Source organism: Cydia fagiglandana, chromosome 20 (genome assembly GCF_963556715.1).
Source record: "Cydia fagiglandana chromosome 20, ilCydFagi1.1, whole genome shotgun sequence".
Lineage (NCBI taxonomy): Eukaryota > Metazoa > Arthropoda > Insecta > Lepidoptera > Tortricidae > Cydia > Cydia fagiglandana.
Window position 1 is genome coordinate 13269986 of NC_085951.1, and position 14909 is coordinate 13284894.

At 39.4% G+C, this 14909-nt stretch overlaps 3 protein-coding genes across 3 annotated transcripts in view; 2 read left to right on the forward strand and 1 right to left on the reverse strand.

Annotated features, from left to right (window-relative positions):
* The window catches only part of LOC134674463 (uncharacterized), a 402905-nt gene that overhangs the window by 7202 nt on the left and 380794 nt on the right, over positions 1-14909 (forward strand). The window lies entirely within an intron of this gene.
* On the reverse strand, positions 352-12259 carry LOC134674604 (golgin subfamily A member 6-like protein 6). The gene is made up of 5 exons (XM_063532715.1): positions 12151-12259; positions 5389-5573; positions 4473-4664; positions 1367-1546; positions 352-594 (listed from the first exon to the last, which is right to left on the reverse strand). The coding sequence occupies exons 1-5, from the start codon at positions 12218-12220 to the stop codon at positions 367-369; spliced, it is 855 nt and encodes a 284-aa protein (XP_063388785.1). The 5' UTR covers positions 12221-12259; the 3' UTR covers positions 352-366.
* LOC134674452 (venom serine carboxypeptidase-like) lies at positions 2797-4104 on the forward strand. The gene has a single exon (XM_063532524.1). The coding sequence runs from the start codon at positions 2826-2828 to the stop codon at positions 4080-4082; it is 1257 nt and encodes a 418-aa protein (XP_063388594.1). The 5' UTR covers positions 2797-2825; the 3' UTR covers positions 4083-4104.

The following is a 14909-nucleotide window of genomic DNA, read 5'->3' on the forward strand; positions in this document are numbered from 1 at the left end:
AGCCGAGCCGAACGACGACTTTTTCGCTCTTATTGCGCAGACATAAAGCTTTTTCCTATCGGATTTTGCCGATTCCGCGTCGACATAATATGTGGGGGAACCTTAATTAGTTAAAACTATCATAGGTACTTAGTTATTATGGCAGTCGGCAGCCCGCAGACCTTCATTTCTGTGTTATCGTCTTGGTTCGTCCCATTCGTTTTTTGTCAAGTTCTTAAATTAGTCCTATTCTGCTTTCGTCACTCATTCTACATTCGTCACTGGCTTTCAATGTAGAATGAGTGACGAAAGCAGAATAGGACTAATTTAAGAACTTGACGAAAAACGAATGGGACGACCCAAGACGACACCATTTCTGTCGGTCGCCTAATAACTCCCCCGCCTCACCGCGTCCCTCCACAGCTCGCAGCGCGCGGCGACCGCCCGGGCGCGGCGCCGCGTCAGGTCCCGGGCGCGCGTGACGCGCTCGCCGCGCGCGGCCGCCAGCGTCGCCAGCCGCGCGTACTGCGCGCGCCGGGCCGCGTCCGCCGCGGCTAACTCTTCGCGGGTTAATGACGTCTCCCAGGTGTTTAGGGCGCTGTTTATAGCTATACGCTGTAAAAAAAACATTAAATAAATGCCAGAAGGAATCTTGGGTTGTCCCGTTCGTTTTTCGTCAAGTTTTTAAATTAGTCCTATTCTGCTTTCGTCACGCATTCTACATTGAAAGCCACCGACGATTGTGACGAATGTAGAATGGGTGACGAAAGCAGAATAGGACTAATTTAAGAACTTGACGAAAAACGAATGGGATGACCCAATACGATACCTGCCAGAATAAGGAATGCTCGTCGAAGGAGAGTCAGCAACCTCGTGGCTTAAATTGAAAACTTAAATTTACAGCTATATTAAGCATCAAAGGCTATACAACTTACGTAGTACAACAACACTAATAAACTGTACATCGGTGGACCTTATTACAAAAGGCATAAGGTCAACCGATGTACAGTTCAGTGTGTGCGATGGTACGCTGCCTTTCGCCTTGAAAGGGTTTGTCTCGTGGCCCATTACTGTGGCTCCTACCCACTCACATGCTTTTGGTAACTGTAGCTACCAGCTGTCACCCTTATTTTATTTTAATAATAGAGGTCACTGAACACTCACACTTTGCGGTAATAAAATAAGAAGGGGGCTTATGTGATTCCTCCTATTCCTATACCTATAGTTCACGCAAACTTATACTTCTTTATAAAAACAAAACAGTTACCTTTTGGCGTGACCGCCTCTCTGCTGCTATGAATGCGAGCTTCGTACTAGTAGGTACCCTGTTGACTAGTTCTGATGTCAATTCAAGGTAAATGTACGAACCTATACCAATTTCTCTTACCCTAGACGAGTCTCGAAGAATCTCGTTCCTTCTCTTATCCGCATCATCAGCTCTCCTCTTAGTCTCCTCCACTTCGACCAGCCTTCTCCACTCATCGGCTGACTCTTGGCGTGAGCGTCTCTCTGCTGCGAGAAATGAGCGCATTTCGTCTTCTATAACCCTGTTGACTAGATCGGATGCCTGTAGAAAGAAAGAATGAAATTAGTACAATACACGTGTTCAGAATTATAAGGGCCACCCCACATCTAGCGTCCCTCGAGCGTCGGCGTCTGGTCAGCGCCACTCAGCGCTATGGAAATTGATGTCGCTGCGCAGTTGCTTCGACGTTGCGTCGAGCAGCGGCCATAGAATTGTAGACGCCGACGCTCGAAAGACGCCAGATGTGGGGTGGCTCTTAATACGAGTATCACTATTATACAGATATTTAGGCTGTCTGGCTGGCAACTGTCGCACGCGGCTACACTGGCTACAAGATCAACCTTCGTGTATTCTGACAAGGTTCACCATGGCGCGCTGCGCACGACAGGCGTGACATTAAAAGGGTTAATTAATTGTTAATAGCTACTCATGTCAGTAATAAAAATATATACTTCAAATTATTTGGTATATACTTTTATTGCTACCTCGTCGTTGAGTTATCTACTGACGACATTATTCGGTATGTGGACGTCAGTACCACGAATATGATAATTACCATACCAGTCGTTTTATAGGTTTTCCAGGATATTTATCCTTGACATCCACGACGTAACCTCTTCCACGGGGAAGTAAAAACGTAGTGGCGTACCGTCATGGTGGCGTCCGTCTAGGCCCTACGGCTGTGGGACACATTGGTTAATATTTGAGTTGTCAAATGTTAGGCTTTTCTGCCAGAAAACAACTGGGAGTGGCATCCGCAAACGTTTTCCTTCTCTGATTCGACTTTCTCGCATACATATAGCATTAATTTACTTTCTTTTCCCGTCTCAAGGCATGTTTGCTGAAATGCTGCTTCACGCAGAAGCTTTCATCCATTAGCATCTATATTATGCCTATCAGCGATGATCGTTGATTGATAGTAACATCGTCTATTGTCGGCAAGATCATTGTGCAAGCATCCACACTATAACCTGGAGTAGGAACCGCCCGGCGATTCCCTTTGATGTGTGCCCAAAAACCGACAACTCACTTGTCGCAGGCGATGATAGACGATGATGGCGGGGACTGGGATGCCCTCTACACTATCTTCCACGCCAGTCGTCATCTATCATCGCCGATAGTGTAGACGAGCCATTAGACAGACGTCAGAACCGATCGATCAGTACCTTAGAAAATTCTGTCTTCAATAACTGAAATATTTTGCCGCTTTATTACTGACATGTGTGTGTAGGTATGACGAGTATGCACACTTAATGGCGACGGTTTTTAAATATAAACGCAAGGAGTTCTTTTGATTTCAATATTCAGTCTTATCGTCATAATGTCGAGCTTACTGTTAATCCTACTATCGTGGCAAGCCATATTGTCATATGCCCATGCCCAACATAATCTCTGGGCCCAGAAAGTCAGAAGCGATGATCCCGGTGAGCCCCTGTTTTTGACACCATTACTCGAGAAAGGCGACATCAAGAAAGCCAGGCATCTAGCCAGAGTAAACCTCAACGATAGTTTACCAATCGAGAGCTACACGGGATTCTTCACCGTCAATAAGGCTTACGACTCCAACCAGTTCTTCTGGTACTTCCCGAGCATGTTTCCAGACAAGGATCAGGCGCCAGTACTCGTATGGCTTCAGGGCGGCCCGGGCGCATCTTCGCTGTTTGGCTTATTCTGCGAAAACGGCCCCATTACAGAACAAAACGGTCAATTTTTGCCTAGACATTACCATTGGGCTCTGAACCACCACGTGATTTACATCGACAACCCCGTGGGCGTGGGATTCAGCTTCACAAACGACACCAACGGATACTGCACAGACGAGACGCAAGTCGGCGAACAACTCTATTCCACCATCACTCAGTTCTTCCAACTCTTCCCTGAGCTGCAGAAAAACGATTTCTTCATCACTGGCGAATCTTACGCAGGAAAGTACGTCCCGGCTTTCGCTCACACGATCCACAAAAAGAACTCCAATGCGAAGACTAAAATAAACCTTAAAGGGCTCATTATTGGCGGTGCTTATATAAATCCTGGCAGTCAGAATAATTTCAGATTAGATTCAGAACACAAAACAAACTCTAAGAAATTAGAGAAATGTGATCCGCTTCAAGAAGATGGTGATAAATATGTTGCAGTGTTAAATAAAATCGAAGTTCGGAAGGCTATCCATGTTGGAACATTATCATATCACGAGTTTAATAATAAAGTGTTTCAATATTTGAGTAAAGATATACCACGGTCTATGGCGCCCTGGTTGTCGGAATTACTAGACCACTATCCGGTGACCCTTTACGGCGGAGAAGACGATCATATAGTGTCCTACGCAGGAATAGTTGATTTTTTAAGAAATCACTTTAATTTTACGGGTGAAGACGAATACAAGTCAGCGAAGCGGTACTCATGGAGGGTAGATGGTGAGTTGGCAGGATGTGTGAGGAGCGCGCGTCTTCTGAGGGACGTTTACGTGCTGAAAGCTACGCACTACGTGCCCGCAGACCAGCCGAAACGTGCCTGGGACTTGATAACGAGACTAACTCGTGGGAAGGGTTTCGATAAGAAAGAAATCTGCCCAGTGTAGCTACCGTTAGCTTTTAAGATATCTGACGTTGTAATAAAATGAATCTTGTTAATCTAAGTTCACATTTCTTTCCTCTCTCCAACAATTTACCTCCTTAGACATTACTCCGAACGATTACTAGCATCTTGTGTTTTCGTGGATACTGCTCCTGGCTTTTCAACATCAAAGAACTTCTCATTATTGATATTGGATTAAATCACGATAAACTTTCTTTTTCACGTTCTTTCTAAAGCCTCTGTTGGTAAAGAGCAAACGATGGATATTCACGCGAAATCTCACACCAGACATACACATCAAAGTTTTCTGAGCCTCGCTAAGACTTGATAGGCTGTTGGAATTTCAATGTCTATACACGTTGTCGTCAACCGTTCTTCTACCTTAAAAAAATACCTTTTTATCTTCCGTCCAAGCCAGCAGCTCCTCGGCCTTCCGCTCCTTCCATCTGATGGTGTTCAGCAGCTGGTCTTTCTGCATATGCTGCTCGAGATTCTTCAGCATCCGTCTGTGTTCGTGCCATACGCGCTCATCTTCCCGCTTGCGGTTGATGAAACGCTTGTATTGCAGGGAGGTTTGGGCTTCCATCTAAAACATGAAAAACAACTAAACTAAACTACTTTATCTCTGCAAAGAGAATCTTGGCCTCCGAAATGAGAGCGTGCCACTTGTCCCGATCCTGCGCAACTTCCTGCCAGTTACCTACTGACGCGAAGCTGAAGCAGAAAGCGATAAACAGGTAGACTACTTTGAATAAGTATACTTAGGTACCTACCATTAAAATACGGGTAAGGTAAGGATAAGTAACGTCTAAGTTCAGTTTTTAGGGTTCCGTACCCAAAGGGTAAAACGGGACCCTATTACTAAGACTTCGCTGTCCGTCCGTCCGTCCGTCCGTCCGTCCGTCCGTCTGTCCGTCTGTCTGTCACCAGGCTGTATCTCACGAACCGTGATAGCTAGACAGTTGAAATTTTCACAGATGATGTATTTCTGTTGCCGCTATTACAACAAATACTAAAAACAAAATAAAATAAAGATTTAAGTGGGGCTCCCATACAGCAAACGGGATTTTTGACCAAAGTTAAGCAACGTCGGGCGTGGTCAGTACTTGGATGGGTGACCGTTTTCTTTTTGCATTTATTTCCGTTTTTTTTTTTGCTTTATGGTACGGAACCCTTCGTGCGTGAGTCCGATTCGCGCTTGCCCGGTTTTTGCTTTTAATTCCTTAGGTGCTTAGACTCCCTAGATTATTGAAAGGCGTAAAGAAATTTAAGAAATGGTTTAGCAGTTAGTATTCTCAACCAGCACTCACCATCTCCCGTCCCTCTTTCTCCTGCAGCCACATCTTATGGAACTGGTCGGCCAGTCTCTCTCTATCGTCTTCATCTTTCCTCTTCTTAGCGAGGGCAGCCAGGAGACGCCATTCCCGTTCAGGGACGGAAGCCAAGTCCGTACTGGAGTCGAGGCCGAGTATTTCTGATATTTTATTAGTGCGACCTGAAATATTTTTTTATAGTTAATGGTATAGATAGTTTAACCCCAAATACCTATACAGTATGTTTCTGACCGTGGGGCTTTAAATCCAGGACTTGATTTTACTCGCTAAAATGAGCTACTTTTACTATGGGACCAACCCTAAAATCGGGGAAAAAGTTTTGGCTTTTCCATAAAAAACGTCAACATCTGATCAGCCAAAATGTATGAAAGAGTAAAAAAATTTTTCGGGATTTCGGGGTTGGTTCCATAATAAAAGTACCTCAGTTTAGCGAGTAGAATCGAGCCCTGGATTTAAAGCCCCATAGTCAGACACACCCTGTATAATTTTACAAGCTTCAATTAGTTAACTTATGCTTTATCCCTTTCTTGTACATTAAGTTAAAATGATTATTCTGGTAGATTAAGTCAAATGATTAGCGTCCATCTAATAGTGAAGGATTTTTATTATGGGACCAACCATTTTTCACAACCAAAGGCTGTTATATAATACATATAATTGTCCGTCCATTTGTTGTTTTGGCTGTTTATGTTTACCCACTAACACAGGGCTGCCAGAACATATATCTCATATATCTATACGAAATTCGGTTGCATTATAGGAGTACAAAAAAAAACTATTATTTTAGATCGGTTTTTACGGTAAGCCCCCAAATTGCGGGGATCTTTCTCTTTTACTCCAATGACAGCGTAATAAGAGTGACAGAGAAAGAGGCCCGCAATTTGCGAACTTGTATTTTAGCGGTTATAGCCCACGTTGACGTGTATTTAAGTAGTTGCCGTTCCATTAAATCGTATAACAGTATTGGCACCACAGAATAAATAATAGTACTAGGTACAGAAGACTCACTCTCTAACAAAACGCGTCTGTTATGATCAGCACAGATATGGCCGCTAGGTGGCGACACCGCCACGCGCGGCTTATGGCTTTCCCCAAAATTGGGGTGGAACGGAACTTTAAGCTACCTGTAGCAAAGCGACGAAATCGCGGAGTGAGCCACGCCTGATTGGCACACTGTTTTTTGAAGCATTGACAGTAGTTTGACATCGGTGTTTTTTTTCGCATCCAATTATACCGATTGACCAACTATACGACATGTATACGAAAATAATTTCATTATACGAGTTTCCTAGCCTATTATACGATCTGGCAGCCCTGCACTAACATGACGAGATAGTAGTAGTAGCAGGATAGTAGTTAAGTACCCACGTTGCTGTACCTGGTATGTAATTGTACCTATACGCTATAGAGTTGCTTAATAATGTTAGGTTAAATTAAATGAATATTATTGAATATTGAGGGCCCGATTCGGATTTTGAAATAGACATCTATTAGATATCTTTTAGACATCACCAAGATACGATAACGATATGTTTAAGATCTAACCTATCAAATTTGACATTTGCGCGATTCTGGAGATACTCTTGAACGATTTCCACAGGAGATGACTTAGAGATCCTATTCACATCTAATAGATATCTTACTCTATCTAACGTAAAAGTGACATTAAGTAGTTGCCCGAATTGCGCTGCAAAAGAGAACTAGTTGATATCTAAACTATAACGTATCTAGAATGGATCGAGTACGTGTCGTCTCTTGTGAATATCTTGAAGTTCGAATACGGCAGTGAGACACAAACGTTATTTCAAGCACTTTGCTAATTGATTGTCATCAGGCGCTGTTGTATTCATGACGGCAGGCGTGGCTCACTCCGCGATGTCGTCGCTTTGCTACAGGTAGCTAAAAGTACATCCGTTCCACCCCAATTTTGGGGAAAGCCATAAGCCGCGCGTGGCGCTGTCGCCACCTAGCGGCCATATCTGTGCTGATCGTAACAGACGCGTTTTGTTAGAGAGTGAGTCTTCTGTACCTAGTACTATTATTTATTCTGTGATGTCGGCAAAAACAAAATAAAATACATACGAGAGCTGATCTACAAAAATATCTAACTTATAATAAATATATTATTGAATTAGTTATGTTGTATAGTTTGACACAACCACGAGAGATTTGTAATCGCGTGTATCTCTATAATATGAGGACAATGAAAGCTGTTAATAATTTTTGTAATTTTTTTTAAAGGAAAAATTCAATTTTCACAAAAAACAGGAGATTGTGTATCTCATATGATTCCGTATTCAAAAGGAGAGCGTGATCCTTATTGGTGTGAAAACTGGTTACCTAATTGTCTGCGACTTTATTACGAACGTCTTATGACACCCGGTCAGTTGCCAACAGCAGACCAAAAATAATAGAGACTGGATGTTTGCAATCATATGAGCAGACGTCGGATTTAAACGAGCAAAATTTAATGACAGGAAGGGAGTTGGTAAACTCAGTTATCGATGCTTTAATAAGTTTTGTTCGTAAGTATAAATTATATATATATCTAATGTTGGAAACATTCTTTTGGAGGCGATGACAAACACAAATTAAGCCGGATACTCATTAGCGAGCCGTAACCGTACCCGGTGCATGTACTGTAACCAAAAAAACATAATATGTACGTGGTTCGCAAATCTGCTGATGAGTATCCGGCTTTAATTATTGAGTTTTGGTTGTTACCTGACGACATGTATTAAGGAAAACTACTTTGTACTGTAGGGCAATTGTTAGTCTATATTATTCACGTGTCTTTGCCGGTAGTGAGTACAATTAACATGTGCATGTTGCGACATATGTAAATTACCGAACTCGGTGACATAAAGTTATTGCCGAGGATTAATGCATTCGGTTTCCGGAGAATTTGCCGTGGTTACGTATAATTAACTATTAACACAGAAACCCGGACGTTAATTGCAAATATTTTCAGTTAATTTGGTTTGGTGGTATTAGAGAAGGTACAGTCACCTGCAATAATATGTTACTCTTCAATGGCCGCAAAAATATGTGACGCGCTCTTATAGCTCTACAAATAAGATCGTGTCAGATATTTTTGCGGCCTTCATTGTGTCTAGGGAATGCAAATCGGTTATTTTTTGTATGGAAATAATCGGTTTTTAACCGAAACCGCGGTTATTTGTGTCACATATTATTACAGGTGACTGTACAATACAAGTTTGTAAGTGGGAAAGTGACGTACCTATGTCACAATACACGATAAAAACTTAACAGTACCCTAGTGTAAAGGGTGTAGCAGACTAAGGAAGGAGAAGTGGCCCCTGTGACGAATCATCATTCTCTTGCCCTTGTCCCATTCACTTGGGGTCGGCGCAGCATATCTTTCTCTTCCATACTTCTCTGTCGCCCGTCATTTCATCATTCACTTGCATTCGTTTCATATCATCTCTCACACAGTCCATCCATCGGATTTTTATAATGTCATTTGTTAGCTATCTTATAATATAGAAACACCTTAACTTTCAGCCCCCTATCTTGAACCGTCACCGAGATAATGTCAAAAACGTCGTATTATGGACACAGTTTTCAAAGTCGTTTTTCTCCTGAACTATATAAGGTAGAGCAATCAAACCAAATTATATAGGTAGCTACAAAGAATGAGTAGGGGTATAACTCAGATTTTTTTAAATATTTAAGTAATTCCCTGAAAAGATAATGATTAAGAGGTCAGACATTTTTTTGACAGCTCTTTTCAACAAGTATTTGTAACACCTATGAAAAAAATCACTTAAACTGCAAATAGTATTAGCTACTACCATGCGAAAAATCAATTCAATATAATTGGTGCAACATACTTAATAGTACATTATTGTCGAGGCTCGGAAGTAGCTACTTGCAGGCTGAGGATTCGTTTTAAACGGACGACCTTGGGAGTCCGTTTAATTGAATCCGAAGCCAGCAAGTAGCCTTCCAGCCGAGTCATATACACCGTGAAATTTTAGTGGTTGTTTTCCCGCAACGAAATGATTCTGCTATCGATATACAGTCGATGTGTAATCTTTTTTTTAAATAATGTTAAGAAATGCCAGATTTATAAATGTGTCGAACGAAACTCGAAAGTGACCTAACACCAGTAGTAGCACTGCAGTAGTACCTACCTAATTCTTTTGAGTGAATGAAACAAAATAACCTAAAAAGTAGTTCCATTTATTTTTCCTTCACACATTTTACGTGCAGTTAGTTTGCAGATCCTTAAAAGTAAACATAACAAGTTAAGATCAAGCTTTTAATGATCAAAAACTTAAACAAACACTTAAACTTCCCGATACCGCAATAATTGTTCGAACTGCAATCCGCCACGTTCAATACACAATCACCTCTGCCCTGTGCATGTGCTGGCGTTTGAAACTGCCCGTGGTTAAGCAGCCGCTGTGTGTGTTGCGGCGACCATTGTTCGTCTGTGTGGAACTTGGGGGTTTAAAATCCCCCGAAGACGCAGCGACTGTAAATGGTCCGGTTCCGCGTAAAGTCGCCGGGCGGCGTGGGAGTCGTAGTTAGCCCTAGCGTACAGCTGCACCATCGCGACGTACTCTAAATTAGAATATTCGTAATGTCGATCCATTTTACTAGAAATAGCAATGATGACATTGACAGGATCTGTTATCACATTAGTTTAATAAGCGAAGAGGATTTAATTATTCGATTTACCAAAGTTGACACAACGTAATGGCAATCATCAAACTAATAAAAAGGTTTTATTTCAGCTGTTAATCGTGAAGGAACAGTCTAAGTAAATTTTAATTTCAGTTGTCAAACAGTAAAGCACTCTAGCCTGTTACACAGTTTAAAAAAGTAACATGTGCTTGTTTATTTGTTTATCTGTTTACAATATCGGGGGATCTATATCTGAATCCCTAAAGTTTTTTCTCCTATCTTTGCATTCCCTAATATTGTTTGTCATAATGATCAGTTGTCCTAACACTCGTATACCCTAATTTTGGTTTCCCTTTTATCGACTGGCCGATTTTTTTTTGTCCTAATATGTTTTTCCCTAATGGCACTTTCCATATTGGGTATTTATCCTAATGTTATGTAGCATAATTCTTTTTTTGCCTAATTATTGTTAGGCCTAAACATTATATATCCTAACCATCATGTTACCTAATTTTACTTAGCCTATCGTTTCTTGACCTAATACTCGTATGTCCTAATTTAAATTTCCCTCCTAATCTAACCAATGGCAGCATTTCATTTATGCGAGGATCGCAGTTCTAACCTAACCTAACCCACTTTTGTGACTGCAGTTCGTTTTTTCGAGGGTCACAGTTCTAACCTAACCTAACCCACTTTTGTGGCAGCAGTTCGTTTTTTTGAGGGTCACAGTTCTAACCTAACCTAACCCACTTTTGTGGCAGCAGTTCGTTTTTTCGAGGGTCACAGTTCTAACCTAACCTAACCTACTTTAGTGGCAGCAGTTCGTTTTTTTGAGGGTCACAGTTCTAACCTAACCTAACACACTTTTGTGGCAGCAGTTCGTTTTTTCGAGGGTCACAGTTCTAACCTAACCTAACACACTTTTGTGGCAACAGTTCGTTACCATTCATTATGGAAAGTAATTGTTATGATAATTGATCAATAGGAAAAATAACTGTTATGATAATAGATCATAAGGGCAATAGCCATTAGGTCAAAACAGTTAGAGCATGTTATTTTATGCCAAACATTGTTAGGGATTTCGAAAATATGGTAAAATACTTTAGGGATCTTGATAGTTATGGTATAAATGCTTAGGTCAAATGATTCTTAGGCTAACCATTACATTATGGAAAATAATCGTTATGACAATTGATCGTTAGGGCATGTGCCCATTAGGACAAACCAGTTAGAGCAAGTGACTTTAGGACAAACGTTGTTAGGGATTCAGAATGACACCCAATATCGGGAACTGTCGTCGACTTGCAGTTTTAGTGTGTTACTATTGTTTTTCGCTTGTTCGAGTTTAGGTTATTTTTTTGTAATTTTTTTTTTTGGAAAACAGTTGATTTATAAGTTTGTCTATCATAATTCGAAAGTACTACCGATAGCAAATCGCCCTGCCGCGGGAAAGCAACCACTACAATTTCACGGTGTATAGTGCTTTTCTCAAAAATGGTGCAAGAAATATAAATATCATAGAAATATTTTACAAAAGCAACGTTCTTACATATATATTTTGACAGGAAAATGCCCTTGCCGCCTTTTTATTTTTTTTAATAAAAAAATAGAAGTGTATTTTTCTGCCAAAAATACGCCAACCTATTTGAGACATCTAAATAGTCGCGGTACTAATCATCTGTTTGGCTGTTTAATGGGCCTGTGCCTTCATTTGATATGGTCATTTCATTAAAAAGTTTGGAACTCGACAAATAATGGAATTTGTATGCAACATTGCAGTCCCAAAATCGAGACTGCAATGTTTTGAACTTTTTAATTTTTGACTGACCATAAACTACGCGCTTCGCGACCTATTTTTTAGACGGCAAAGTCGACTTTGCCGTCCATTTTTGAGAAAAAAAAATTAAATATCAACGAAAGCGTTTAGCTAGGCCGCGGCTAGGGCCGCGAACTACGTTCGACGTGTTGCCTCCCTGTCACACTTATGCACGAATTTACAAGTGCGACAGAGAGGCAACACGTCGCACGTGATCCGCGGTGGACCCTCTGTGTGTTAATATGTTAGTAAGTATGTAAGTAACTTACTAGTGGTTGTTTTCTTCTTCCTCGGCGAGCGTCGCGGGGACTCTGTTATTGTTTTATAACAGAACACCATTATGCAAACACACTTTGACACACTTCTGTATCAATTTGTATTGTTCATTATGGACGTACTAGTAGTAATGTTAAGGTAGTAAATAGTTAATGTAGTTATAAGTGTTTCTATGTAAATACTAACATAGGATATAAGTTTTTCTGATTAACTAACGGCCGCACAGTGTTTCGTCTAGAACAAGCTAGGTGGACAAAATTATTTTTTTGTGTTTTTGGGTAGTATTATGGTTAGTATTGCTTAATTAAATATAATTTACTAAAAATTTTAAAATACCATGAAAAAAAGTAAAAAAATTAAAATAAAATATATATTTAAATTAATTATATATTTTTTTGCAAATAAATTATTAACACAATAATAAACAAAATTTTACAGTTCATTAGATACATTATTTTCATAGTATTTACTTTAAAATATACAAAAAAAATAAAAATGTAATATAGAAAATTAATTAAAACTTAACTTATTATTAATAATTAATCTGTTAATTATTAATAACTTATAATCTGTTCTTACTCATGTATTATATCAGAATAATAATTGTTTTCCTTGTTTTGCGTAAGTTTTTTAAAGTTCTTCTGAAGGATATAACACGCTTGTACCTTTTGCATTGGGCAAATAATGATATAATGAATATTTATGATAATCACCCTTCATTGACCACATTTTAGTCTGCTTGTAAGTTTGTATTTGTCGATTTTGACTCAATATAATATGCTAATGCCTCATTAACACTTAGCTGCCTAGAATTCATTGAAGTACCTACTGCTGTCGTAAGAACAAGACTACGTTGGCTTAAGTGGACTTTCTCTAATATTTTTTAACATTTTTGCCGTGTTCTATTTTCTGTCGATCACGAATCAATCGGGATTTCGGCAGCAGTTAAAATATAGGTACATAATTGTACCAGATCTTTAACTCAGCGTTTTTTCCGTTTCAAAAGGGGAACTTTTGAAGTTTAATTTGGGTCTTCCTGCAGGATTAACATTTTCAGACGACGTTGATGCACTTGGTCTAGTTATGTACACTCGTAATTCTATATTTTGGCCATCCATACCACTTTTAAACTTTTCCACAAATTGCTTCTTTAAATCTTGACGCACTATTCCACTTGGTATTCAGTTTTGATGAATAACTGGTTAAAATATTTTTTAACCGTCTCTCAGACTCTTCTTTGAAATCTCGTAACTCATATTTTACCAATATAAACTGATAAAGGTGGAAATTTTCGTCGTTTTTCCCCTTATTTGTCCATTCTTCAAAAACCCCTTCCTTAAAATAGAGAAAACGTGTTCTGCAAAAAAAATTAAAAAAAAATGTTATGCAAATTTCTGCAAAATGAAATATACACCATCATAAAATAGAATTATGCAAGTAAATAATATCAAAAATCTAGACCGGTGTCAAGCGGTGTCAAGTATTTGCTAGTCTATCAAAGTTATAAAATGAAGAAAAAATCATCACGTTTTTAAGTGCATATTTATTGCTCTATACGAGCATTATTACAACTGATATGAACATGTTTTTATGAAAAATATAAAGTGCTTACCTTCAGTTATAAGATCTATTACCAAACCTTTTCATAAAATAACGTTTTACTTGTAAGAGATGTCGTTGAACGCATCACAAAATTGCAACTGATTAAATTGTGCAATTGCACTTACCTCATTAGCTGACTTCTGCACCCTATGGCTCATAAAATTAGAAAGTTAGACATAATCTATTAATGGGTTTGGGGGTTTCAACATGTTGTTTATCATATCTAATGACTCATTAGAGATAATTTGATAACGACTTTTGTCCACCTAGCTTGTTCTAGACGAAACACTGTGGGCCGTGGTTTTTTCATCAGATTTCGATATTTGGTGGATACCTGGAGATAGAGTACCTAGGGTAGGTACTCTTCTTACTGCTTAGAAAACAATATAAGCGCAATTTGACCGTATGTCCTAAAAAATGTACGTACTGATTTACGAAAAATTATGCGGTATTTAAGAATCATGCAATAGTATGCGTAAATGTAAATACACTGTCTAGTCACAACACAATCATGTCACAATTTTGAAACACTATTTTAAAGTAAAGTAAATCTGTAAAGTAAGAACCAAGTTCGCACTAAGGTTAACGAAATAGATGTTCATATTGATCCAACGTGCCAAGGTTACGGGTAAGGTTACAGGGTACTCGCATTGATTGGATTGTATACTTACTGCCCATGTGCTACTGGTGTTAGACATGTTCTTATTGGGTGAGCGAGTTTGGGCGAGTACTTACTTCTCCTAAATAAGTACTAACAAGGAAGGGTACCCAACTATCCGGCTAGGCTCCGATTTGATTTATATATGTTATAGGGTACTCTAAAATAACAGACACGTATTTTTTTAGCTGCCCATACTCAACTTACTGGGAGAATTTAGCCTCCAAAGTACTGAAAAGTGAAAAAACGCTCTAACTTCTGTATTAGAGAGTTTTGTTCAAGCAAATTGCTAGTTAATTACTGGTTTGAATATATGTTGGAGAACATGAAAAAATAATGGACACGTGTTTTGCTATTTCGGCTCAAATTCATATTTTACAAAAAAACACACACCCCTGGGAGCCGATTTTTGAATTTCGGCCACTCGATTTCGTGTATTTAGTTTAATAATATCACCACTGCTAGGCATTTAAATTCTTCTAATAGAATACT